This window comes from Sminthopsis crassicaudata, chromosome 2, assembly GCF_048593235.1.
Source record: "Sminthopsis crassicaudata isolate SCR6 chromosome 2, ASM4859323v1, whole genome shotgun sequence".
NCBI classification, from domain to species: domain Eukaryota; kingdom Metazoa; phylum Chordata; class Mammalia; order Dasyuromorphia; family Dasyuridae; genus Sminthopsis; species Sminthopsis crassicaudata.
This window is the reverse complement of record NC_133618.1, coordinates 614,660,390-614,686,223: the sequence shown is the minus strand read 5'-3', so window position 1 is coordinate 614,686,223 and position 25,834 is coordinate 614,660,390. Positions and strand designations below refer to the sequence as shown.

Sequence of the window (25,834 nt, the reverse complement as noted above, 5' to 3'; positions counted from 1 at the left end):
GTAACGATTTAGTAAAGGTTTGCTCAATTGAATTCAAGGTTCCCCAATTCAACATTTCCATTTTACAAACAAAGAAACTGAGGTCCACAAAAACAAAGTGACTTAGTTGCTCATGGTCACTGATATTGTAAGCAGTTAATTCAAATTCAGATCAACTGATGTGACAGACCGGTTGGTCTGTCCATTTTGCCACATTACCTCTCATTCGACATTCCTCTGCAGGGAACATTATGATTCCCTCCAACCTCTTCTTCCTCCCACCAATTCTCTGCCCTTTTACCTCTAGAGTTGTGTATGTTTGTACCAAAGATGACATCTGCTTGATCAAGTTTCACATAGTTCTGCTTGAGTGATTTTTGCACAGAATACCAAGCATAAGGAGAGGCTTTTCCTCACATTGTTCCAAAGAATGATGGATCTTGTTGACCAGTGTGTGTGTGTTTAAGAAAAAAAAATAAAAGTGGAATCCACAGTACTAGCATTCTGTGGCTGCTCTGCTGACCACCAACGCTTTATAATATAGCTGGATATGGAAAAAGGACTCCCCAAAGTCTCATGGTAGGGGATCCATCAGTAACTCTTCACATCTGTTTAGTTTCTGAACCAAAAGCCAAGAGTCTAAAAGCAGTGGTGTGGCAAACTCAGCTTGCCCTCATCTCTACACTCAAACCATCATGAGTAACAGAAAAACCACAGAATTGGATTGTAGCTGACACCACCAATGTTGTAAGAAGTAAGAGAAAAGGGAGTTTTACAATCATGGAGGATGCAAGCTAGAAGAGACTTTGAAGGAAATCCAATTCCCTCATGTCACAGATAAGGGAACTGAGACCAAAAGTAAAATGACTTGACTGACTTTGGACCCACAGCTAAATACCAAAAGCTAAGATTCAAAAAGAGGGCGTTAAATTCAATGCTCTTTCATTACCATTTGCAGCTTTTCTTTTAGGGCTAAACTGGTTCTGGAAGTATAAAACAGGTCAACCACAAATGTGATTTTGAAAGGAATTTCTTCTTCCTATTATGACCTTCCTTAAAGACATTTGCATATGGTTCATTCATTAGTGTCTGAAATTTCTTTATCACTTTATATTCCTACTAAATTGACTTCATTCCTCTTTGCCATTTTCTTCTTCAGCTCATTTCACAGATGAGGAAATTGAGGCAAACAGAATTAAGTGACTTGCCCAGCGTCACACAATTAGTAAGTATCTGAGTTTGGATTTGAATTCATAAAGATGAGTCTTTCTGATTCCAGGCCAGTGTTCTAAGTCATCTAATATTCCTTTCTCTCAATATAGCTAAGACCATATTTTCCCTACCATTAGTATCCTTCACCCACTTTTACTCTATTCTGAGCCTTCACACTCTTATTATTCTTAGTCAAGGTCACATAGCTATTAAATAGTTGACACAGGACCAAAGTCTTCCAGTTCTAGAACACATAGAATACTTCTACCTGCCCTCAACCAGTACCCACAAGACAGTGGGTACCGAAAATACATGACAGTTCATCCTCTACCTGTATTTCTCATCACATGTTGTCCCCTTTGCTTAGAAGGCACTCCCTCTTTACCTGTACCTTAAAACTGCTAATTTCCTTTCAAGTGCAGCTCAAAGGTTACCTTCAACAAAGGTTTCCCTGAAAGTATTCTGATCCCCATATTCTTATGTCCTTTCCTTCCCAAATTACCTTGTGTATAATATGCACACATCTTGCATATATATATGCATACATATATGTATACATATGTATGTATATATGTATATTGTCTTCCTGATAGAATGCAAATTTCTTGAGGGAGATCAGACACTGTCCATTTTTATCCCTGTATCCTTAGCATTTATCACAGTACTTTAGATAATAGATGTTTAACTGATTTTTGAAAACTATTTCTTTTCATCTTCCCCCCATGCCTAAAATACATACCCTCCTCACTTTAACCTCTTAGAATCCTTAGCTTCTTTAAAGACACATCAGATGTATCCCCTCCTCCAAAGAGCCGTTCCCAATCCCATTAGCTGTGAAGTGTTCTCTCTTCCTTCAAATGATGTTTTTATTACGTTGTGCCCTCCAGTAGGATGCATGAGGATAGGGGATATTATTATTTCTGTCTTTTCTTTATATCCCCAGTGCTCAAGAGAGTACCTTGTCCATAGTACATGCTTAATGACATTTTTCTTAATTAAGCAGAACGTACATAAGAGGCAATGTGGCATAATGGATAGAGTTGAAGTTGGAGAAAGGATGACCCAAATTCAAGACCAAACTATGAAACTTGACCTATGAAACTTGAGCATGTTTCTTGTGTCTCAATCACTATTCTAAAATCAAAAGGAGAAGATGCAGCTCTCCATTTGGTAGATGGAGATTTCTTATTCAAATGCCTGATGTGAATCAAATTATAGGTCCAGTCCAAGTACCAATAGTCTAACATCATCATGAAAAAGTAACTGAGGTCAAAGGGAAACATACATTAAATAAGATAGAAGCTTTGCCCAAATGGAGCTTTTCAAATAAAACTAGAGGTCCCCCTTCTTTGTTCTTCCTATCACACACATGAGTGATATGTCATGGTTCCTATGTACCATGTGTGCCCATATAGGTATCTTGTGGGTATTAGTTGAGGGCAGGTGGAACTCTTCTGCATATTCTAGAATTGGAAGACCTTGGTTTGGGGCCTGTATCAACTATTTAATAGCTATATGACCTTGAGTTAGATTAAGAATAATATCTGAGCTCAAACTGAGAATAGACTAAAGGTGGTAAAGGATGCTAATTGGCAGGAAAAAAAGATGGTTTTAGCTGGGGGAAAGTAAATCTAGATTATAGAGTAGATAGTGCACTGGCCTGGAATCAGGAAGACTCATTCATGAATTCAAATTCAGCCTCAGATATTTATTATTTGTGTGATCCTGGTCAAATCACCTAATTCTGTTTTCCTCAATTTCCTCATCTGTAAAATGAGCTTAGAAGAAAATGGCAAATCACACCCCTATCTTTGCCAAGAAAACCCCAAATGGGGTCACAAAAAGTTGGACATGATTGAAATGATGAAGCAATAAGATATTGGGGAAAAGAGAAAGATCAAAGAAAGGATGGAAAAACAATGATGCTCCAAATTTATGGGAAGATGATATGATTTTAAGAAGGAAGAAATACTCAACTTTTGTTTTGCTTCTGTTTTCTCTACTAAGACAAAGGAAAAACAAACAAAAAATGACTACCAGAGAACTGATAAAGTTAGGAATTGGACCTATGTCAGCTAGGTAATGAGAGCACTAGAGTTAGGAAGACTTTCATTCAAATCCAACTTCAGACACTTTCTAGCTATGTGACCCTAACCATATAACTGCTGTGTGCTTTGGTGTACTTAACTGTAAAATGAGAATAATAGAACCTAAATCATACGAGTTGTTTTCTTTTTTAGGATGAAATAGAACTAGAAACCATTTGTAAATTCTAGAATGCTCTATAAATGTTGAGTATTCTTATTATGATGACATTGATAAAGGAAATTCTAAGGCAAGAAAATTCACTCTACAAGTAATCCCTTCTCACAACACTGCCTAAAGCCCAGAGGGTAAGTGACTTGTCTAGAATCACAGCCAGAAAGTATCAGATATGGAATTTACTACAGATTTTCTTGTGCTGAGATTTGTTCTCTGTAAATTACAACAACCCCAAAGTTGATAGGAAAATTAGGGAGATAAAAGAGAAATGAAATCCCTTGATCAGAAATAAAATCACCTGATCAAGGTGAACTTCATTGCAAGGATACTGAAAAAAATTCATGGAAATTACCACTGACCCATTTTCAGTAATCTCTGAAAGATCTTAGATAATTGAACAGGTTCTACATCATAGAAAATGTGCTCATTTCTTTGGGGGGCAAGGTGGGGAAAGGGAGAGAAGGGCTCATTACCAGAATGTATTATTTAAAGGGATGGTTTAATGTTAGGATTACTAGGTGAGAACTCAGGTTGTCTGGACAATTACAAGGTGAGAATTTGAGTTCTCACCTTGTAATTGTCCAGACAACCTGAATTCTCACCTTGTCACTGTCCAGACAACCTGAGTTCTCACCTAGTAATCCTAACAGTTTAACATCCAGAAATTGAAGTGTTGGCCCATTATCAAAATAGTTCCTGTCAGACTGACCTTACTTTCTTTTAAAATAACATGATTGTGCTAGGACACCAGGATGATTGGTAAACATGTCTTCTCTAGAGTTCAGCAAAACATTTAACAGTCTTCTCATGCTACTCTACTGAAGAAGAGAGAGATGTGGCAGACTCAACGTGTTTAGAGGAAGGCCTCTAGAGGAATGTCCGAGGTATCTTTCCTTGGTTCTGCATTGTTAATTGCTTTATCAGTGAATTAGATGTGAGGGCACAGATGTTGTTTATTGAATTTACAGATGACCCAAAACTGAAGAGAACTAACAAGATGCGATTTAAAGATTTTGACAGTATAGAAAGAAGAATAGATATATAATAAAAAATTAGGTAATAAAAGTGGTAAGTCTTAAAGAGTACTGGGCCAGAGGTTGGGAAGACTCATCTTCCTGATCAACTTTGTCCTCAGACACTTATTATCTGTGGGATCCTGGGCAAATCACTTAACCCTGTTTATGTCAGTTTTAACATCTGTGAAATGAGCTAAAAAAGGGAAATGGTAAACTACTCCAATATCTTTATCAAGAAAACTCCAAATATGATCATGAATAATTGGAAATGACTGAAAACAACTGAACACATACAGTTGAGTTGAATAATTAACTTCACAAATAGGAGGAATGAGAAGAGCGATTGAATGTCATGATGAACATAAATCTCAATTAGATTCAACAATACTTAGTAACTATAATCTAATGTAATAAAATCATAATTAAGAAGGGTATTGGGTACAAAGAATGAGAGGGAATAGTCATTCTGGGCTCTGTCTTGCTCAGATTTTATCAGAATATGATTTTCAATTCAATTTAAGTAAGAAGATTGAGAAAGAAGAATGGAAAGGGGAATGTCCAGAATGTCTAAGACCTCAACACTATACCATGAGATGATGGATCAAAGAATGGGATATATTTAATCTGGAGAACAAAAGCCTTATTGGAAAGATTATTGCTCTCTTCAAATATTTTAAAGGCTGTCATATGGAAGTGAATTAGTCTGTATGACTCTAGTGGGAAGATAGCACAATGAATAGAGATTAAGAAAAATTACATTCAAGGTAAGGATTTTTTATTATTGAGAGCCATTGAAAAGTAGTACAAATTGCCTCAGGATAAAATAGGCTTCCCATGATTGATTGATATCTTTAGACAGAGGCTGAATGACAACTTGTTGAAAATGTTTTAATAATTTTACAAATAAAATTAGAGTAGAAGGCTCTGAGTTCCTGTCTTTGAGATTTTGTGACTCTTGTTTCTGTGATGAGGTGAGTTCTAAAAACCTCTTCTAATTCTAAACTCATGATTCTTTCTTCTAAAAACATAAACAATAAGAAGTTGTTAATTTTATTAATGATTTGAATAAAGGCATGAATGGTATAATTTTCAAAATTGTTTGCCAATACACAAAATGGATATGAAATTGGGAGGGATAGTTGGCATTTGATTTCAAGAAAATCTTGACAACTTAGAATGATTGACTTTAAAATTAAATCTGGGCAATGAAACAAAGTACAGAAGCCAGTAGGAACAATGGACTTCTTTCATCTTAGTTGCTTAGATCAGAGACCCAATTGACTTTCTCTTTACAGTAAAAAGCAGTGAATTATATGTTCCTTTGAATAAATCCCTTGGAAGGTTGTACAGTGGATAGAGTCTCAGGTCTGGATTCAGGAATAGTCATCTTCCTGAGTTCAAATTTGGCCTCATATACTTACTCTGGGAAAGTCACTTACTCCTATTTACCTCAATATTCTCATCTGCAAAATGAACTGGAGAAGAAAATAGCAAATCACTTCAGTATTTCAGCCAAAAAAACCCTAAAACTAAAACTAAGTAGAGTCATGAAAACTGAGTCAGGACTGAAAAACAACTCAACACACAAATACTTGGATCTTGTATTTTCCTATGAATAGCTTAATAAAGTCAATTAGATTAACTTCTTGGCTGACTGATTACACGATCAATATTCAGTCATTAAGATCACTTAAAAGGAGGATTCAATTGCACTGAAATCAATTCAGAAACAAAGCCTGTACTAGAGAGATAATATACATCTACATTTATATATATACATATATATATATGCATAAATGCATGTATGCATATATGTATACATACACAACGCAATTAAAACATTCCTTCTGGCTATCTAGCTAGTGGCGTGCCATGCTTACTATATACTATAGGGTACATATATGTTGAATTAACTCTTTTTTCTGGGCTCCCCCATTTCTTGGCCATGGTGTTTTAGCTGCTGTACTCAAGTGAACATTTCTCTGGTAAGATTCCTCTGGTCTAAGTAGGCAGTAAGAAGTTTACAATTAAGTTGCGGAAAGGGCGAGGAATTTCTTTTTCTTGAGCAGCAGCTTAGAGCAATGGATAGAGGGTTTGCCTTAACGTCAGGAAGACCCAGATTTAAGTTCTGCCTCTTAAGTGACTAATAAAGTGAGTCTATATAAGTCCTTTGACCTCTTAGTCCCCTGGGCAACTCAATAAGACTAGAAAAGTATGGAGAATTTGCTATTTTAAATCACCAGTAATGGAGTTTCCATAGGATTCTATGTCCATGAATCCACAGGTCTAAAAGAAGAAAAATAAATGTGTTCCTTCCAAGAGCTATATTTCTCAGTAGAATATGAATAAGCTTCAAAAGGACTCATCTTTAAAAAAATTGCTCCTTGGGGTAAGGGATCATTTAATTTTTCTGTTTAAATCCCAAAACTTGGTATACAATATGCTTATTAAATGCCTGTTAAATGATCAAGTTATCTACTATTTGCCACTCCATTTCTCCATCAGAAGCACTACCAGAATGATCTAAATTTCAGTATTCTTTCTACCCTAACTTTATCTAAAAATTGATTATGAAAAGTAAAATTGCCACCCTCCAGGTATCTTTGAGTCTTTCTCATGAGCTCTTAACAAGTCAACCATTGCAATAAAATAGCTCTTGGCTAAAGGATTTGGAGTCCTTATCCAACATTGAGACATAAGGCTTAGAAACTATTAGAAAATATTTATAGCACCTCTTTTTATGGTAGCTTTTTGTGGCCCATCCATTGGGGCATGTTTAAACAAGCTGTGACATATGCTTGCAATGGGATATTATTGTGCTATAAGAAATGACAAGCAGAATGATTTTAGAAAAACTTTGCAAGGCTTGCATGAACTGATGCATAATGAAGTGAACAGAATTAGGAAAACTTTACACACAATAACAGTAATACTGTTTGAGGAATGACTTAGCTATTCTGAGAAATACATGATCCAAGAAAATTCCAAAGGACTAATGATGAAGCACACCATCCACTGATATTGAGATATGAGAAAGAACTGATATTGTTAGAATGCAGACTGAAAAATGCTATTTTTTCACTTTTTTCTCTTATTCAAGTCTTCTTGTTTAAAAGTGACTAATATGGAAATGTTTTACATAAAAAATTGTTAGCCCTCCTATTTCTTGAATTCCTATTCTGCCACAAGAAGGGAAAAAGATGAAAAGCTGAAATATTTTTGCATGGGATGGCTGCAACCACAATAAATGGGCAAGTCTGTATTTTATTAGGATCTATCGAAGACAACGTGCATGGGAAAACTTTAAGAATAAAGCATGGAGGCCTTTTGGCCACAATATTTTATATTTTCCACAGTGACTCATAGTTACAACACCCATTAACGCATAATGAGGAGAGCCTGGTATTATTGATACTCATGAAAAAACACAAGCAATTTTATTGCACTGGGAAGGAATTGAATAGTATGTTTTTGCTTGGAAAATCAACAGGTGTGTTCAATCAAAAACAAATCTAACCTTTAAAATAAGGTATCTTAAGAAACATAAGTTAAACTAATTTTTTAATAAAAACAACAAAGAAGAGAATCTACAGAAAAAATGTGCTGGTACTTTATTTTGAGCCTGGGCCTTCCCGTGGCCTCTCCTCACACTGGTTAATTTGGCCAAGAGTGGACACAACCACTGTCACAGGCTGTCCAGACAGAAGGGCCAAGAAGGGTCTGAGGAATTGGTATTTGTCAATACCAATGATGAAATCAAAACTGGATTCTCTTCTGTTTCACAAACTGTGAGTAATGCTTCAAGGTGCCAGGAAAATATCCCACTGCACAGACTCAAGCTCTTAGGAATGAATTAAATGGTGACAATCACAAAGACATAAGGAACTCTCTATTCATCCAGGTCCTAATGGAGTCCTCCATCTGCTCAGACAGATAGCATTGACTTCCAAGGCAAGACTTGGAAAAATCTTAAGCAAAAAGAAAAATAATAATTATTATAAGTAGCATTTTTATAGCATATTAAGTTTTATAAAGGGATTTCTATGAACTTATTTAATCTTTACAACAATACAGTGAGGGAGATGCTAGTATTATCTCCATATTATAGATGAAAAAACTGAGACACTCAGAGTTGAATGAATTACTCAAGTTCACAGAGCTAATGAGCAATTCAGGTATTCTATCTATTGGTGCATCTAGCTGCCACTGACCCAGGGATACAAATTCTTCTTCCCTCCTCCCCACTAACTAATTGAGTTGTTTTAAATGTAGGGAAAACTAATCCAAAGCCAGATTGCCCAGGAAAAAAAAAGCCAAGACATTTCCTATCAAAGGGTGGTGGGGAGACTTCCATAGCACATCTCATTTCTCTGGGAGCCATCTTGGCAAGGAGTCAAGCTTACACCCAGCTCCTGCTGGCTTCTCTGGCCACTTTAGCATGCACCTGCCTGTCCTCCTACAGCCTGGTCTTAGCTTCCCATCTGCAACTTTCCTTGCCCATCCTATTTATTTCAATCATCTAATAAACCCTTCTTAAATATGCACATTGCCAGGCATTATTATATTATGTGCTGGGGTTCCAGAGAAAAAGTGAATCAGTGAATAGCTCCAGTAATAAAGGAACTGATGTTCTATTGATGGAGTCTTAATCAAGACTACTACATTGGTCTATCTGACCAGTCGTCCCTTCTCTGTCTGAGTTTCCTGATCTCAATGCTTGCCTGTCTAATCCTTCAGTCTAATCATCCTCTGCAAATATTTATTCCCGACACCTGCCAGTCTGACTTACCTGATCTCAACCCCACCCTGGGTCATACTCCTAGAAAATCAGTTAAACATTAATCTAGGTAGTTGGCAGCATTCTGTTCCTGGGGAATGTTAAAGACAAAAGCATCTCTAAGAACAAACACATCTGAGATGAGTACCAATTCCACTAACTAACCAGCAGGTAGAGAGTACTTAAAAGTTTCTGAGGATACAGAGACAAAATGGAGAACTGTCCCTGACCCCAAGACACTTACATTTGATTGGGGTTAGAGATAAAATGAAGAAACACATAGTATTATTTTCCTTTTTGATCTGATTTTTCTTGTGCAGTATGATAATTGTGGAATATGTATAGAAGAATTACACATGTTTACCATATATTGGATTACTTGCCTTTTAGGAAATAGGATTGAGAGAGAAAGGAAGGAGAAAAAAAATTGGAATACAAGGTTTTGATAATGAGTCCAATTATATGTGCAACAATTTAGATAAAAGGTGATGAGGATTTCAGTTATGGTAGTGTGAGTCTCTGTAAATGGAGAAGAGGTAGAAGGTAAGGAGCGAGATGATGGAGCTAGGGCCATTTCTCCATACTACCTTACATTAGAATATCTCTCTTCTTCTTTTCCTCTCTCTTCATTGCTTTTGTACATCTAAACACCATTTCCCCTTCTCCCAAATCCTAATAAGTGTGAGTATTTTAAGGTGAAGGAAGTGGAATATTTTGAAATGAGTGTCATCAACGACTAAGGCTCTTGAAAGTCACTTTATCATTTCCATAAGTCTTATCCTCCTACTTATTTTTCATCCATTCCACCTGCTTATCATTGAATATTGAAATTAAAAGTAAATAAATAGAATACTAATTTCTTGTTAATAGGAAATTCCAGACTAGAAGGAATTTTAGAGCTCTAAATTTCCTAGATTGTAATGCTTTTCACTTACATCTAATAACCAATATTGCAACAACCTACACATATAAAAATGCTGTTTTCCACATAACTAGAGTAATACCCCTTTATGCAGGAGATCCCAGATCCATCTGATTATTTAAGTATTGTAACAATACTTTTCTACTATTTCTCATTCAACTGCATTATTTTCAAGCCACATTTGGCACATAGTAGATCTTGGTGGGCCAACTGGGATACAGGTCTCTATTTAAAATAGTGTTTTTAAGGGAAAGTTACTCTGAGGTACAATCTTAACAACTTTTGGTACATAACATGCTTTCCAAATGCTTATAAGAGTGTGATGAGTCCTAATTAATTAAACATACGGCTGTGACTGTGCTTTAGCTTAGAGCAGTGGTCCTCAAACTTTTTAAATAGGGGGCCAGTTCACTGTCCCTCAGACTGTTGGAGGGCCGGACTAGAGTAAAAACAAAAGCTCACACTCTGTCTCCGCCCCTCAACCCATTTGCCATAACCCGGTGGGCCGCATAAATGTCCTCAGCGGCCACATCTGGCCCACGGGCCGTAGTTTGAGAAACCCTGGCCTACAGCATATGTTTACTTATTTTTTTTTAAATCAAAAAATCAAGTGGTCTCAATTGAATTAATTCTTTCACTTTACTTTGAGAACTATGATTTCAGACCTATACCACCACCATAATCCATCCCATGATTTCATCAATATAATACTCCACTCACCAGCACAAATTAATAGCTTTCTAGAAATGGCTTATGAAGGATATATTTCCTTAAATTGCATATGCTATAAATAGCACCTAGAATTTGCGTTTTTTTACTAGCAGTATATGGTATTTAATAAATGCCATTGATTTGGATTGACAACTTAAGGATTCTTTTTAGGTACCAAAATATAAATGAGTATATTATTATAATTCCAGTTCCTTGAAGGAAAATACTATTTTACTTTTATACTGGTATTCCTAGTGATTAAGAGAGGACATATAGTAAGTGCCTAATAAATGCTTTTTCATTCATTTTTGATTTTAAAAAATCCATGCATGTGTTAAACACTAGAATTTGTAGATATGATTTTTCTCCTTAGGGGCTCAAATATAATATGACCCTTGCGTCTCATTTTGGTTGACAATTGTAAAATAAAATTCCTAATTGAGTCAGTTTTTAAAAAAAAAAAACTTGAATTGCATTACATGAGCGCAATAGATGTTCTCTTCTGCTTCTGGTCCCCATAATAGAAGAAAATTCAGAATTCTGAGTACCATGGAATGAGGCAGGACTTCTAGCATTATCCCTTATTTTCCATTGGGCAATTCAACACAACTACCAAAAGTTAACTCCTTAAGAACTTTTTTTAGTTACTCAGTTGCTGGAATGTCCTTAAATTTCACATCATACGCATAGTGAAGTTAGACCAGCCATTTCAAGTTAGCAGGCTACAATTAGCAGGTTTGAGCAGAGATGACGATATCTCAAGGGCTGATGCTGTCAGATACAAAGTCAAGTATATCTGTCAACATCATTTCTGGATTTTGAGTCCCCCAGATAAGGTAAAGTTGCCCTGCCACTCAGCAGACCCATGCTTCCCCACCCATCACCTTGTCTGATACTTGGGCAGGACTGAGAATCACTAACTCTTCCAACAACCCCTTGGACAATTGGAGGCTGTCAAGACCTAAACGTGACTGATATACATTCCTCTTAGGAGCTCTTTCTATCTATGATAATAACACAGCTTTAGTATCAGAGAAAAGTAGAAAGGAAATCAGTCAATCAATAAACAGTTAAATGCATACTATGTGCCAGGTACTGTGCAAATCATTCATTTATTCATTAATTCCTTTGTAAAATAAATGACTTGAGCCAAATGATCTTCAACATCCCTTTCAGATCTAAATCTGTGATCCTAAAATTCTTTAGTCATTTTTTTTGATTAATAGATATCAGGTACCCCTTAATGTACTGAATACTATACTAAATGCTAAGGGAGACAAAAATATGGATAAATGATACTCCTCACCCTTAAACCTTGAGACATATAAATACATAAGTAGGATACTAAGAAGGGAAAGAAAACACAATAAATTTGGAGCTAGATGACCTGGGTTCAAATCTCACCTCTAATATTATTTTTTTATATGATCTTAAGCAAGTCTCCTCTCTGAACTTCAGTCTCATTTTCTAAAATGAGTGGATTGGACCAGGTAATCTATCAAGTTTCTTTCCAGTTAAATCTTATAAAGGCCAATAAGCAAAGCAAGGTAGCTGATGTGTTCAGAGGAGGAAAGCTCTGATTATACTATCAAGGCCTTGATGAAGGCATTAAGCTGGGTCCTCAAGGATGATTACGATTTTGTAGGGAAAGGTGGGTGGGGAAGAACATTCTAACTATAATATGAGCAAAATTATAAAAGTGTCAAAGGCAAGCTTATCCTTAGGAGGACAGGTCATATAATTGGTCTGGAATTTATTAATAAGGACTTGAAATTCACGTGGCAAGGGTGATAGAAAGAATGGAAAAATTAATACAATAATTAATGATGATTAGTGACATTATATATTAGTGGTAAACAAAAGAAAACAAAATGAATTCTGAATTTCTGAGTGTGAATCAGGATAAAAATAAGTAGAAATATACCAGGTCAGGTAAAACAGCTATTTTAAAAGGAAGATAAAAGGTGGTGATTGTTAGTTCCTGGGGAGAGGGAAAGAAGGGGGAAAGGTAGGGTTTAAGGCATATTCAGTTTGAGAAGTCCACAAGACATATAGGTAAAAGTGCTAAAAATGTTGGTCAAGAAACTGGGATTGAGGATCCTAAAGTCTGAAAAAGCACCACCATGATAAGGGTGGTATTCCACTGTGGAAATAGATAAAGTTGTCAAATGAAATAGAGAGGAGCAGGTCAAGGACAAAACTCAAGGTGGAGCCACATTTAACTTGGAAGATAATGATGAGGAAGCAGAAAAAGGAAAGAAGCTATCAGAGAAAGACAGACCCAAGTGAGTAAAGCCACAGAAACAATGTGGCCTTCTTGGTACTCCTCAAATAGAGTCCTTCATCTTCTCACTCAGTGCCTTCTAACTGGCTGGACAATCATGCTTGGAATGTCTTTCTGGTCTTCGTCAAGACTGATCTCAAATATCACCTCTTCTGAGAGATATTTCCCAATCTCCTCCTCTTCAATACTAGTGCCTTTCCTTGACATTATTTTCCAATAATATTCAATGAAGATAGTATTTTCATGTTCATTTTCCCCATCCTTCATCAGCATGAGCATCTTAAAGGTAGAGTAGCCTTTCTAAGTATTTCCAGTGCTAAGCACTGTGATAGCATAAAATAAGTTCTTAATAAATGCTTTTTGACAGACTGAGAAGCTAAGGAAGGCAGGAATTCTGAAAAAGGAGGCGCTGGTCAGTGTTCAACTATGTTCACATTTTCCCTTGGAAATCAAAGGGATAAGGAGCATCTTAGCCTCAAGTTCTCTTTCCTTCACTACTCTGCCCTCCCATGTTCCCCTCCCGTACTGTTTTTTTGGACAGGGTAAGATAGATTATTCTTCGTCTCACTTCTTACCTAATTTTAATCACTCAATATGAGTTGGTTCAGTCAAATTGAGACCTCTTATAAATTTTAGCTTGGAAAGGCCAAGATTTTCCACTGCATTCAGGGCCATCTCAGTCATACTGATCTATATCTGGCCACTGGACCCAAGATGGCTCTTGAAGGCTCTTGCATTCATAGCCTTCCCTCACTTAAATTTCCTTCACTAACATGTCATGGCATCCCTTCCCTGGTGTCATGGTGCTCTTCAAGAATTCCTAAATAATTATGGGTTTTAAAACAGAACTGTGTTTTACCAAGAAGATAAAGTGACATCAGCTGCCTTTCTGGACTTTCCAAACCTAACATTCCCAACCCACAAACAGCAGACCTTGTTTGCTTGCCATTACCTCTCGATTTCCTCTTGTTAAGCAGAGATTGGCAGAGAATAATCAAGGTGAAGAGGAGGACACTGAGGATCCCGATGCAGCACACGAGTACAGCGTACATGTAGAGATCTGAAAAGACAGCACAAAGGGGTCATGAGGAGGCCTAAGGAGACCAAGTAATACCATCTCCCAGTGAGGAAAACCTCACCTTCAAAGGTTCCTACTGAAACATCAAAAAGAGTCAGTGTGTGTGTGTCATCGTACGTGTATACAAACATATTTTATTTACGTATTTGTACACAAATATCTTAGTTTCAACTTTACACAGAGTGCACGTATACATATGCAACATGTATGTATATATTTACCATATATGTATATATTGTATACATAAATACACAGAGATATTACTTTTATTTGAAACTTAAAGACTACTAAAAGATTTCTAGGATATCAGTGTGTATCTGTTTATGATGCTTATATATATGTGTGTATCTGAGTGATTTTAAATATATGACATATCTCTTTGTGTATATATATATATATACACACACATATATAGTGCATAAATATATATATATATAAAATACAACATACAATATATAAATATATATTCCTGCTAATTATATAGTTATATATAATTAAAATAAGGTTATATTATTTGTAGATGAAATATTGTTGTTTAGTCAATTCATTATGTCCCAATCTCTGTGACCTCTAGTAGAGATATAGGAGTGGTTTGCCATCTTTTTCCAACTCATTTTTTTGAGGAAACAGGGTTATGTGCTTTGCCCAGAATTATACAGTTAGTAAATGTCTGAGGCCACATTTGAACTCATGTCTTCCTGATTCCAGGCCTGGAGTTCTTCTAACTCCTAACATTACAAGGTATTATTGTCCCCACTCTACAGACTAAGGAACTGAGGCTTAGAGAGCAAAGAAGTATGCTCTTGGAGAATCATTCTATAAGTTCTTTGGTTTCTCCTGTTTTCAACTTCAGTATAACACCCCCGTACCTCATCAACAAATAAATTAAACTATTTACTAAAAAATAAACACCTTAAAACACAAAACCCTGAACTATTTGTGTAGACCCCTTCTCCCTCCCCCTCTCTTCCTCCTCTCTCTTTCCCTCTCCCCTCTCTTTTCCTCTCTTTCTCTCTATCTCTTCCCCTTTTACTCTCCCTATGTCTCTGTCTCTCTCTGTCCTCTGTCTCTGTCTCTGTCTGTCTGCCTCTCTGTCCTGTTATTGACAGAACTGATCAAAAAGTTGGAACTGAGATGTGATAGCACAGGAATGTTTTGTGACCCCATTGCAAGGCAAAGCTGAGAAATAGTTGAGATCTGTAGCCTGGCAACCTGGGAGTACCATATGAATGGGGTAGTGATGAAAGACAAAGAGAAGAGCTGGAGCCTCTAAGTGCAGTCCTAATGAGCAAAATGTAACTAGGAAAGGGTTAGGAAAGGGTCTAGAAGCACATGGGAGTCTCTTACCTGAGTCATTCCAAGGCAAAATGATGGGCTTAACATCTTGAAGAAATAAACTTCCAAGAAATTCCTCTTAATGACTTAATCTGCTAGGGATATATTATGGATACCAAAGGAGCATGGGGACTCTGAGTTTTGGTCTAGCTTTTGCTTGTAGGAGGGAGAGAGAACCTAATCTTGGCAGAGCAAAAAAGTTTAAAGGCTAGCTCTAAATTCGAACTATTTTTAGCATTTTAGGATCATAAATCTAGAGTCACAAAAGACCTTGGGGATGACCATCTGCTGCCACTTCCTCATTTTATATATATGAGGAAACTGAAAAGTAGAGAGCTGCCTCAAACTAGGGGTCTGCCCAAAGTCACATAAAGGCAAAGGCTCCAAGTCTTCTTGCACTCTTTGCCTTCCATTACATTATTAAGATAAAAGGATCCCAGGAGCTAGACATGGGAAAGACATCAGAGATCACTTGTCCAAAATTCTCATTTGACCAGTGAGGAAAATGAGACTTAGTAACTTTTCCATTTGTCTGCTGACATGTGAATCCTCATATTACCTATGGAAGTGTTTGCTCCCTTTTCAAGGCTAAGGCGAAGGAGCTAAATCTTAGCTCAGCTGGTCTAGGTGAGTAATGGCAGCCCTTTCTTTGTTCTAAAAAATATGATTTGATACAGTTAAAAGCAAACCTTTACAAAGCTGCTTCAATTCATCCAAGTAACTGGGACTTCCTGACTAAGGAAGGCCAAATGGACAATTTGATGTCATTGTCCCCCATTTCAACTAGTTGTTTTGGAACCATGTAGACAAAGCCGATGTGTATAGATTGTAAGGGGGAAATTCAGTACCCTAGGGCCAGGAAGAAACTGGTAACAATGAACACAAGAGAAAATTGATTCAGCCACCTCATTATAAAGCAGTATGCTGGTAGGGGAAGCAAAGGGGGACAGGGAATTTTTACCCCATTTCCCAGAACAACCATTGTTGGACAACAGAATTATTTCCCCCTCTTGCTGCCAACCAACTCCCCTAAAGCAGTTTATCTCTATTGGAGCAGAATATAGCTAAGCTACTGTCACTATGCCCAGACTATAGAAGACGGGCCCATTAATCAGAGAACATTCACAGAAAGTGCTCTGGGGTTCAGCCGAAAGTTCTGGCTCGGTTCCTAGCTGGGGCAACTTTTTTTTTTTTTTCAGGGACAAAGTCAGAAACCCATCACCACCCCTAGCAATGGATTTCGGTATGGGATAGGAGAAAGAACACTGGATTTGAAGTCTGAAGACCTGAATTCAGCACTTCTTAGAGCTCAGACCTTACAACAAAAGCATTTAATTTTTATGAGCCTCAATTTCTAATCTTCAAGATGGGAATACAACATTTATTGTGCCTTCATGATGCCATTATGAATATCAGATGAGCTAATTCATGTAAAATGCCCTAAAAACCTGTGAAGGGTTATATCAATATAAATTGCTACTATAAATAGCAATAGAATAGCAATATTCTGATATTATTATTCTCCACCCTTTAGTCTTAATATTTGTTTTCTTGTATGACACCTATGGGATTTAGTAAGATACTTGAACTTCCAAACCAACAAAGCCACAGGGTTGTCTGAGCTTGCCTTTCACTAGCCAGATGGCCAGTTTAAATGGAAATTTGTAGTTAACTCATTTTGGAATTAACTTTAAAGAATATTACATTTGCCATCACACCAGTAATTCTTTCTCCTTCTCTATCCTTACCCCCACACCTTCAATGTTCAGTACCTTGTTATTTATTCATTGACTCCACTTACTACCCTGTCCTTTGTCATTAATTTTCAAAGGGCACAAATGTAATTTTAAAACACAATTGCAAACAGCCATGCAGAAAATATCCACCCATCACCTCCTCACTGGCCTCCCTGAAGCAGATGTTGGGCCTAGAAATTTTGTATATGGATTCATGCATGAATGGCAGGAGAGCAAGGTGACAGGAGCCCAGCCCCATTTCACCCCAACAGAGATGAAGTGCTTTAGGGAAATTAGTGGTAGTAGGAAGGGGGAAAATTCTCTGCTGCCCAACAACACTTGTTCTTAGAAGAAGGGGCAAAGATATCTTCCCTCAGGATTGCATTATAACATGGTGACCTAAACATTCTTTAAACCAAAGGGCAGCAGCCCAGTTTCTAACCACTTGCATACGCCAAGTTGGAAAGACTGAGAGAGAGGGTTTTGCTATCACTCAGGAATGAGAATTCCAACAATGTGACCTTCATATAGAAAATGCCAATAGCTTACATTTCAAATCTGAAAATGGATAACATGGATGCTGGGTGAGCTCCATGTATATCAATGAATAGATCCATGTCTCTCAGATTTCTTAACTAGCTTGTAATATCACCTCTCTCAGGGTAAAATATTTGAGAAGTATCCTGAAGGATTCCGACATTTCACCAACAAAACAGTCTAACAAAGCTCTCTCTGTGCTAGAAGCTCACATCCGGGTGAGTTAAACCTCAGAAAAAGAGAAAGAGAGATATCCATCAGCAGCCTTCAGTCTTCCCATACAAAGACAAAAGGGCAAAGGGGCTCTACATCAGTCCAGTTAGTACGGCAACAATTTTCTTAGGAGTTTTAAAGTAATAGAAACTAATTGCTACTGTACAAGTTTTAATTAGCCAGAATTTTGAAAATACTGATTTTAAAATATTAAGCAATAAAGACTCATTTGATTTTTTTTGTGTGTCTGTGAAAAGCCCTTAACTCTTATTGACATTGATTCTCTTTGTAGAGAATAGAACATAAGGATGGATAGGAATTGTGGTAAAAGTGATTTATAGGTTAATATAATATTATCAACTAAGTGATATAGTGTCAGAAACAATTGAGTAAATGTTAGGTTCTTTTTTTTTTTTTTTTTTTTTTTGCAGGCCCAATTCGTTAATCTTCTCTTTCTCTATTTTCTTCAAATAAGCCTCTAAAGATATAAAATTTCCCCTTATTACCGCTTTAGCTGTATCCCACAGATTTTGGTATGATGTCTCATCATTGTCATTATCTTGGGTGAAATTATTAATTGTTTCTATAATTTGCTGTTTCACCCAGTCATTCTTTAAGATGAGATTATTCAGTTTCCAATTACTTTTTGGTCTATTTACTCCTAACTACTTACTGAATGTAGCTTTTATTGCATTGTGGTCTGAGAAGAAGGCATTTACTATTTCTGTCTTCCTGCATTTAATTTTGAGATCTTTATGTCCTAATATATGGTCAATTTTTGTATAGGATCCATGAACTGCTGAGAAGAAAGTATATTCCTTTCTATTGCCATTCAGTTTTCTCCAAAGGTCTATCATACCTAGTTTTTCTAATGTTCTATTTACTTTTTTAATTTCTTTCTTATTTGTTTTGTGGTTTGATTTGTCTAAATCTGAGAGTGCAAGGTTGAGATCTCCCACTATTATAGTTTTACTGTCTATTTCTTCTTGCAATTCTCTTAACTTTTCCTTTAGAAAGTTAGACGCTGTACCACTTGGTGCATATATGTTTAGTATTGATATGGCTTCATTATTTATGCTACCTTTCAGCAGGATATAGTTTCCTTCCTTAAATGTTAGGTTCTTAATGTGCTTTATCAACCTTAAAGGCATTATGTAAATGCTAGCTATTATGATAAATAATAATGTATAATATAAATAACATATATGTAACATGTATTGTTATATGTTGTAATATTCTGTTGTCTCCAGAAATAAGTCCTTGTCAGGATAAGCAAAAGTCCTTGCCCCACGTTGGGCACCAATATGTAATGTTCTGTTGTCTCCAGAAACTGCGGATCGCTCTCTGGGAGGAGATCTGCTGTCTCAACTCAGTCTCTCGGCCGGATTCTTCTTCCTCCAGAGAGCCGCCCCAACTCTGGCCCAGACAAGACTCTATCTCTCAAGTGCCGCCCTCTTTTATCCTCCCTGAGAATGGGCGTGAAATAACTCAGGGGCTTCTTGGAAAAAATATTTCAACCAATGAACTTGTTGCTCCTAAGCATGCAAGCATCTCCACAGAAATTCAAAGGGGTTAAACTCCCAGTAAAGGCCAGAACTAGAGAATTGTTAAGTATCGACTTAGCACTTAGTAAGAACCTAATATCTCATTATCTCATTAGCACTTAGTAAGAACCTAACAAAGTAAAAAATCCAACTTTGGACCCTTACTAACTATGTAACCCTGGACAAATCACTTAAGCTCTGCCTGCTTTAGCTTCCTCAACTATAAAATGGGAATAATAATAACACCTCCCAGAATTGTTAAAGAGTATCAAGTGGTATGATAATTATAAAGTTCTTGGCACATAGTAGTTGCTTAATAAATGTTTTTCCTTTCTTCTTTATCAGAGTTCAATATGAGCTTTACTTGGTTGAGCTGTAATTATATTGCATTAGAGATAAAACTAGATCAGTATTTTCATTGATAGAGGGAACTCCCAGGGGACAATACTTTTTCTATCGGGGAATACTTTCTAGTCTTACAGAACTGATTAGAACACTGAGAGATTAAATGTTTGGGGCAATGTCACCCAGAGAGTGTGTGTCAGAAGTGAGATTAGAACATGGGCCTTCCTGGCTTCCATTCTTCCTCTCTCCATCTTTCTATTACACTGTCCAACTTCTGAATGAATATTTATATTTTCTAAATAAATGAAGGACTGATGGAGAAACTAGAATAGACTCACCCTATGACAAAATAAAAATGGAAATGTCACAGCTCGCTCAGAACTGATGGGGATGTGGAGAAGCACATACATTCATTCAATGCTGATGGAATTTCAGTCATAAAATGGCTTTGCAGTGAAATCTGACAGTATGCAGTAGAAGTAACCAAAATGATAATAGCCTTTAACCTGACAATTCAGGTTCAAAATATACCTGGGAGGTATCAACAACAATGAGTTAAGTGCTCAAAATTTTTCATGCCCACATCATATGTGATTTTAAAGAAGTAGAAGCAAACTCAAAGTCTAATAATAAGGCAAGGAATAAATAAATTATGGCACATAAATATAATGGAATCCAATAATATCATTAAGATAAAAATATGATGAATACAAAGAAGGTAGGAAGGGTCTGGGTTATAAGAGGCTTTAAATGTCAAACAGAGGAGTTTTACATTTCATTATGGAGATGGTAGAGATCCACTGGAGTTTATTGGGCAGAGTGGTGACAATGAGTAGACCTTTGCTTAGGAAAATCATGTGGTGGAGATGTGGAAATCGGATTGTAATGATGAGAAGCTGAGAGAGAGAAATCAACAAGGAGGATATTGTTGTAGTCTAGGTGACTAGAAAATAAAGGAACATAGAATCTGACTCCCTTCCTCCCCACACATTAACTGAAGAATAGATAGTGTTGTTTGGAATTTTTATTTCATTGAAAATGTAACAAGAACATTATGAAATGAATTTATTATGAAAGATGTCAAACTGAAATCTCAGGGCTAAAAGATGCCTCACAGGAGAGCTAAATGAAAAAGAGAAAGATTTTTAGAACCTCAAAGTCCAAAGGGCAAAGTTCTATTGACAAGATCTTCCTCTCTCCTTAAACTGCCAGAAAAACCATTCAGATAAAAACTCAATATTTTCCTAATAATCAATTCAATACCTCCCTCCCAAAAAAGAAAAACCCAGTATCTTCCACATACATCCACCAGGATTCAGAGATACAAAGATTTTATTTTAATTGATATAAAACCCATCTTCTGGAGTTTACAATTTAATGAAGGAATTAAAAAGTATACAGAGTATGATCTGAACTGTAGATCTTCTACCTCAGGATCAACATATGTAGTGGAGACAGCTGATTCCATCCTTGTCCCTCTCTTCTGGAGATATGATTGGAAACAGATGGAGTAATTTACACAAGTCATCTAGCTTCAAGGAAAAAACTAATGAAGAAATGAAAGTATAGAAGTTTTTCACTTTGAACTCTCTGCCCAGTTAAAAGGAAGAAATGCCATAAAATCAATTGGAGATGAATTAAAGGGTTTACACATAGGAGAGTTCAGATAAGGTTAGATAGCATAACTTGAAGATGGGCCCAGTCAATCTGGCTATATGACTTCCCCCCGAAACGCCAGAGCTAACAATTAGCAAAGACAGGAACATTGGAAAGAGAAGGGGCCAACCTAGTTGAAAGGTAGTTTGTATAGCTGATGCAAGGGTGGTGAATGCAAATAATTGCAAAAGAAGAGTGATAGACTGATAGATGACACAGAAGTTGTGATAATCTCAGTATGCTTGCACATAGCAGACATCTAATAAATGCTTTGTTGATGAATGAATAATGGGTACAGAAGGAATAAAGGCATAGGAAATATACAAAAGTTGATTTTGTCCAAATTAGGGGATTTCAAAATCATGGAGACAGAGCAGTTTCAAGTGATGAAAATGGTGAAAGGTGTGATACATATCATGTAAATGTAAAGATCATAATTATTTAGAAGACTGAAAAGCAAGAAGGTTTTGGAGCACATGATAACAACTAGTGAACTAATAAGGGATTACTGAAGAAATTTGTTGAACAATTAGTAAAATGAATGATCCTTCTTTAGCTCTTAGGAATAGTGCTTTCTATGTTTTGTATGACTTCAGATATGTACAGTTGATATTCTATTGACTTCTCAATTGTTAAGGGAGGGGCAAAAGAGAAAAAGAGAATTTGAAACTTAACTATTTAAAAAATGAATGCTAAAAGCAAGCAAACAAACAAATAATGGGAAGAAAAGGAACACTGTTTTGACAGCTGAGTGGAGAATGTTTTGAAATGGGAAGTAACTTGAGGTTGCCCATCAGGAGGATCAGTATATTATTGGAGTTGTCCAGATGAGAAGATATGAGGGACTAAATTAGGATTCATCAGTGTGAATGGAAAATGGAACAAGGAAACAAAAGATGTTGTGGAAGTAGATTTGGTAAAACTTAGCAATCAAATGCAGGGAGGAGAAAGACAGAGATGGCTCCAAGGTTGTGCACCTTGATGACTAGAATGATTGTGGTATGTTCCACAAAAATAGGGAAGTTAAATATGGGGGAAAGGATAAGTTCTCTTCTGTATATGTTGTGTTTAAGATACCAGTGCAACATCCAGTTGGAAATTTCTAATAAGTAGCTAATGATGTGAGGCTAGAGCTCAGAAGTATATGAATGATAAATTATTTTTAGTCATGCCCAACTTTTTGTGATCTTATTTGGAGCTTTTCTTGAGAAATATATTGAAATGGGATTTGCCATTTCCTTCTCCAACTCATTTTACAGATGAGTAAAATGAAGCAAATGTGATTAAATGACTTGCCCAAGATCACACAGCTAGAGAAAACCTGTGGCAAGATTTGAACTCAGATCGTCATTGCTTTGAATCCAGGCCTCTCTTCATTGTGCAACCTAGAAGCCAAGTATTATATAAATGTTATCTCATCACACATCATTATTATCATCATCTCTAAGTTTGAAACACACCATTTGAGTACTGCCATTTAACTTATATTATAAGAGGTGAAGTGGAAAACAAATATGGTTGCCATAGTAAGTTTTGTGACTCCCTATCTTATTTATAGTCAATGGCATTTGATTGTGAGGGAAATGTACACTTTACCTTCAAAAAATGCCCAGGTCTCTTTCTTTTTCTCAAAAGTGGAATCATCTGATGCTTTGGGAGAAATAACTGAAAAGGAAAAAAAAAAGATATACATATATTTATACACATATATACACATATAGAACATATATATAATATATAATCAAATTATTTTTATGAAAAAAGAAAATTCACTTTATATGTTGATAAACCTCATATTACATAATAATTTTATGCTCTGCAGTTATAATGTACACTGTTAATGCTTACTAACTATAGCACAGATGACAATTTTATTTCATTAGACTGTAACATCCCATTTATCCAGCATCTTTGGACCCAATAAACCAATTGTCTAAATGACTGAAATCTATGTCTCTAAGCACAATGATTGTGATTACATTTGTTTTATCTGGGAGGTATGAAAGGACTCATGATTTCATTGGCATAGCTATGGAGGTCATAGTGGTCAGAGAAATCCCTTCCACTAAGGTGAATTGGCAGTTCATGTATAATTCATGTAAGCCCAATGCAATGAATGATTAAATAATGCCCATAATTACATACCAGGCATGTATATGAAGCAGGTCTTAAATACTTAGGCATTCTTGACTTTATTGTTTATTTTGACCATTTTAAATAGGTATCTCCCAAATAAACATGTCTGTTTTCTTAATGAATTCTGAGACACAATTCAATTCTTTTTTTTTTTTTTTTAACAACCCCGGGTCAACATAATAAAAATTTATTAACTCTACTATGTGATATCTGACATCCTTAACTTTTATCCTATCAGTCTCTACTTTTCTTAATGTTATTGACCATGCCTCTAACATCGTTCCCGACTTGATAATTCAAATAGTACCAATGAAAAGCAAGGTGCTGTGATAAGTATTGGTGATGCAGAGACAGTCCCCAACTTCAAAGAACTTATATTTGTTGCTCCCAATGGCTTAAAAGCTAAGATACCAGATTTCTGAGCCTGTTAAAAATTTTGTCAGTTGTATGAACTGATGAAGGAAAATATTTTCCACAAAATCAGCAACATTATGTGATGATCAACTGTGAATGACTCCGCTCTATCTAGCTACACAATGATCCAAGACAAATATAAATATATAAATATAAAAATACAAGTGCTATCTCATCATCACATCAATATTATCATCATCTCTAACTTTGAAATATACTATTTCACAAACCTTGAAAGAGTGTATGTAGTTTTAGGTAGAAGATTAAATTTTAAAACAATATTCTTAATAGGAAATGTGAAAATCCCACTGTTTTTTAATCCCTCAAACCAAAACTATACTATTAAATCCTATTCCCCAAACCAAAATCTAACTACCTATTTATTGTGAATAGATGAGAGAACTCATATATGTAATAATAGTTACATAGTACCTTTTACATACCAAGTACTTTTTACAAATATTGTCTAATTTGAGCCTTACAAGAACCCAAGGAAGATAGGTGTTAATATTATTTCCATTTTACAGATAAAGAAACTGAGGCAGACAGAGATTGAGTGGGAACAGAGTTAGTATTTGAAGCTGTATTGAATTCAGGACTTCCTGAAGAATCATCTAGTTGAAAAATGATGATCCCAAAGGGGTGGATCAAAATTACAAAGAGGGAAAATTTTAGCCTAACCAGAAAAGAAGAATGAAATCTACCCCAAAATGGAACAGTTAGAATCAGAGAGCAATGATTTCCTGGTCACTGGGGTCTTCAAACAGAAGTGGGATAACCGCTGGTCACTTGAGGAAGGCAGTGAGAAACATGAAAGTTTTGTAGGCAGTGACCCTGACCTTGAATCCTAGTTCGGCTATTTATTATCTACATGACCTTGGACAAGACACTTTGACTCTGAAACTCGGTTTCTTTATGGGGAGTTGAATTAAATGATCTCTGAGAACATTAAGTTTATAATCCTTCTAATTTTGCAATTGTTCTAAAGATTAAATTAAATAACAACTTGGGGATTCCCAACAGTCTTCACTGGTCTTCACTAATGTGCCCTTTGAAAGTTAAGCACACCATCCTGGGCTCACGCAATGTTCTCATATTGTCCACTTTCAGCCAGATTAATCTTATGACAGATGGAATCAGTGTGATTTTCCACTCCCCAATTTTAGTTCTTTCTATCTCTGAGTACGTAGGAAGAAGCTATCCCAAGGTTGGATCAATCCATCCCTTTCATCTTGAGCACCAGGGAACAATAATTTTTCTCCCCTCTGCTGTTTGACTTGTGCAGAGGCCTTGTTGAGAATAGAGAAGAAATAATTACAGGAGGTCATGTTATGAGGTCATCTGGCTCATGAGTTCTGGCCTTTAGAGGATCACTCATGACCCTTTCTTGCTTTCTGGCTATGTAAGAGAACAGCGGATCTGGTCCTCTGGGAAGGAGCTCTCGGAGGACAAGTGCTCTTCAGCCTGAAAGCTATGATGATCTTTGTGCAGGATAAGGCGGAAATAAGGACACGGGGAGAGAGCACACTTCAGTCGTCCAATCATCAGCACTGACACAGAGAGAGGGATTTTCAGTTTTCATTGCCTCAGCTGATCCTTACAACTCAAGGCAGAACAGAGAAAGCCCTATGTTTGGTGTCCTAGGACCGAGGCTGAAATGCAGGATTTCCCATTTCT

General features: G+C 36.4%; 1 protein-coding gene across 1 annotated transcript in view; it reads right to left on the bottom strand.

Moving 5' to 3' along the window:
• The window catches only part of VSTM4 (V-set and transmembrane domain containing 4), a 120,028-nt gene that overhangs the window by 47,857 nt on the left and 46,337 nt on the right, over positions 1 to 25,834 (bottom strand). The window contains exons 3-4 of the mRNA XM_074296109.1: positions 23,204 to 23,272; positions 14,116 to 14,223 (exon numbers count right to left, since the gene is read on the bottom strand). Coding sequence (XP_074152210.1) covers positions 14,116 to 14,223; positions 23,204 to 23,272 — 177 coding nt within the window. The remainder of the gene's footprint in view (positions 1 to 14,115; positions 14,224 to 23,203; positions 23,273 to 25,834) is intronic.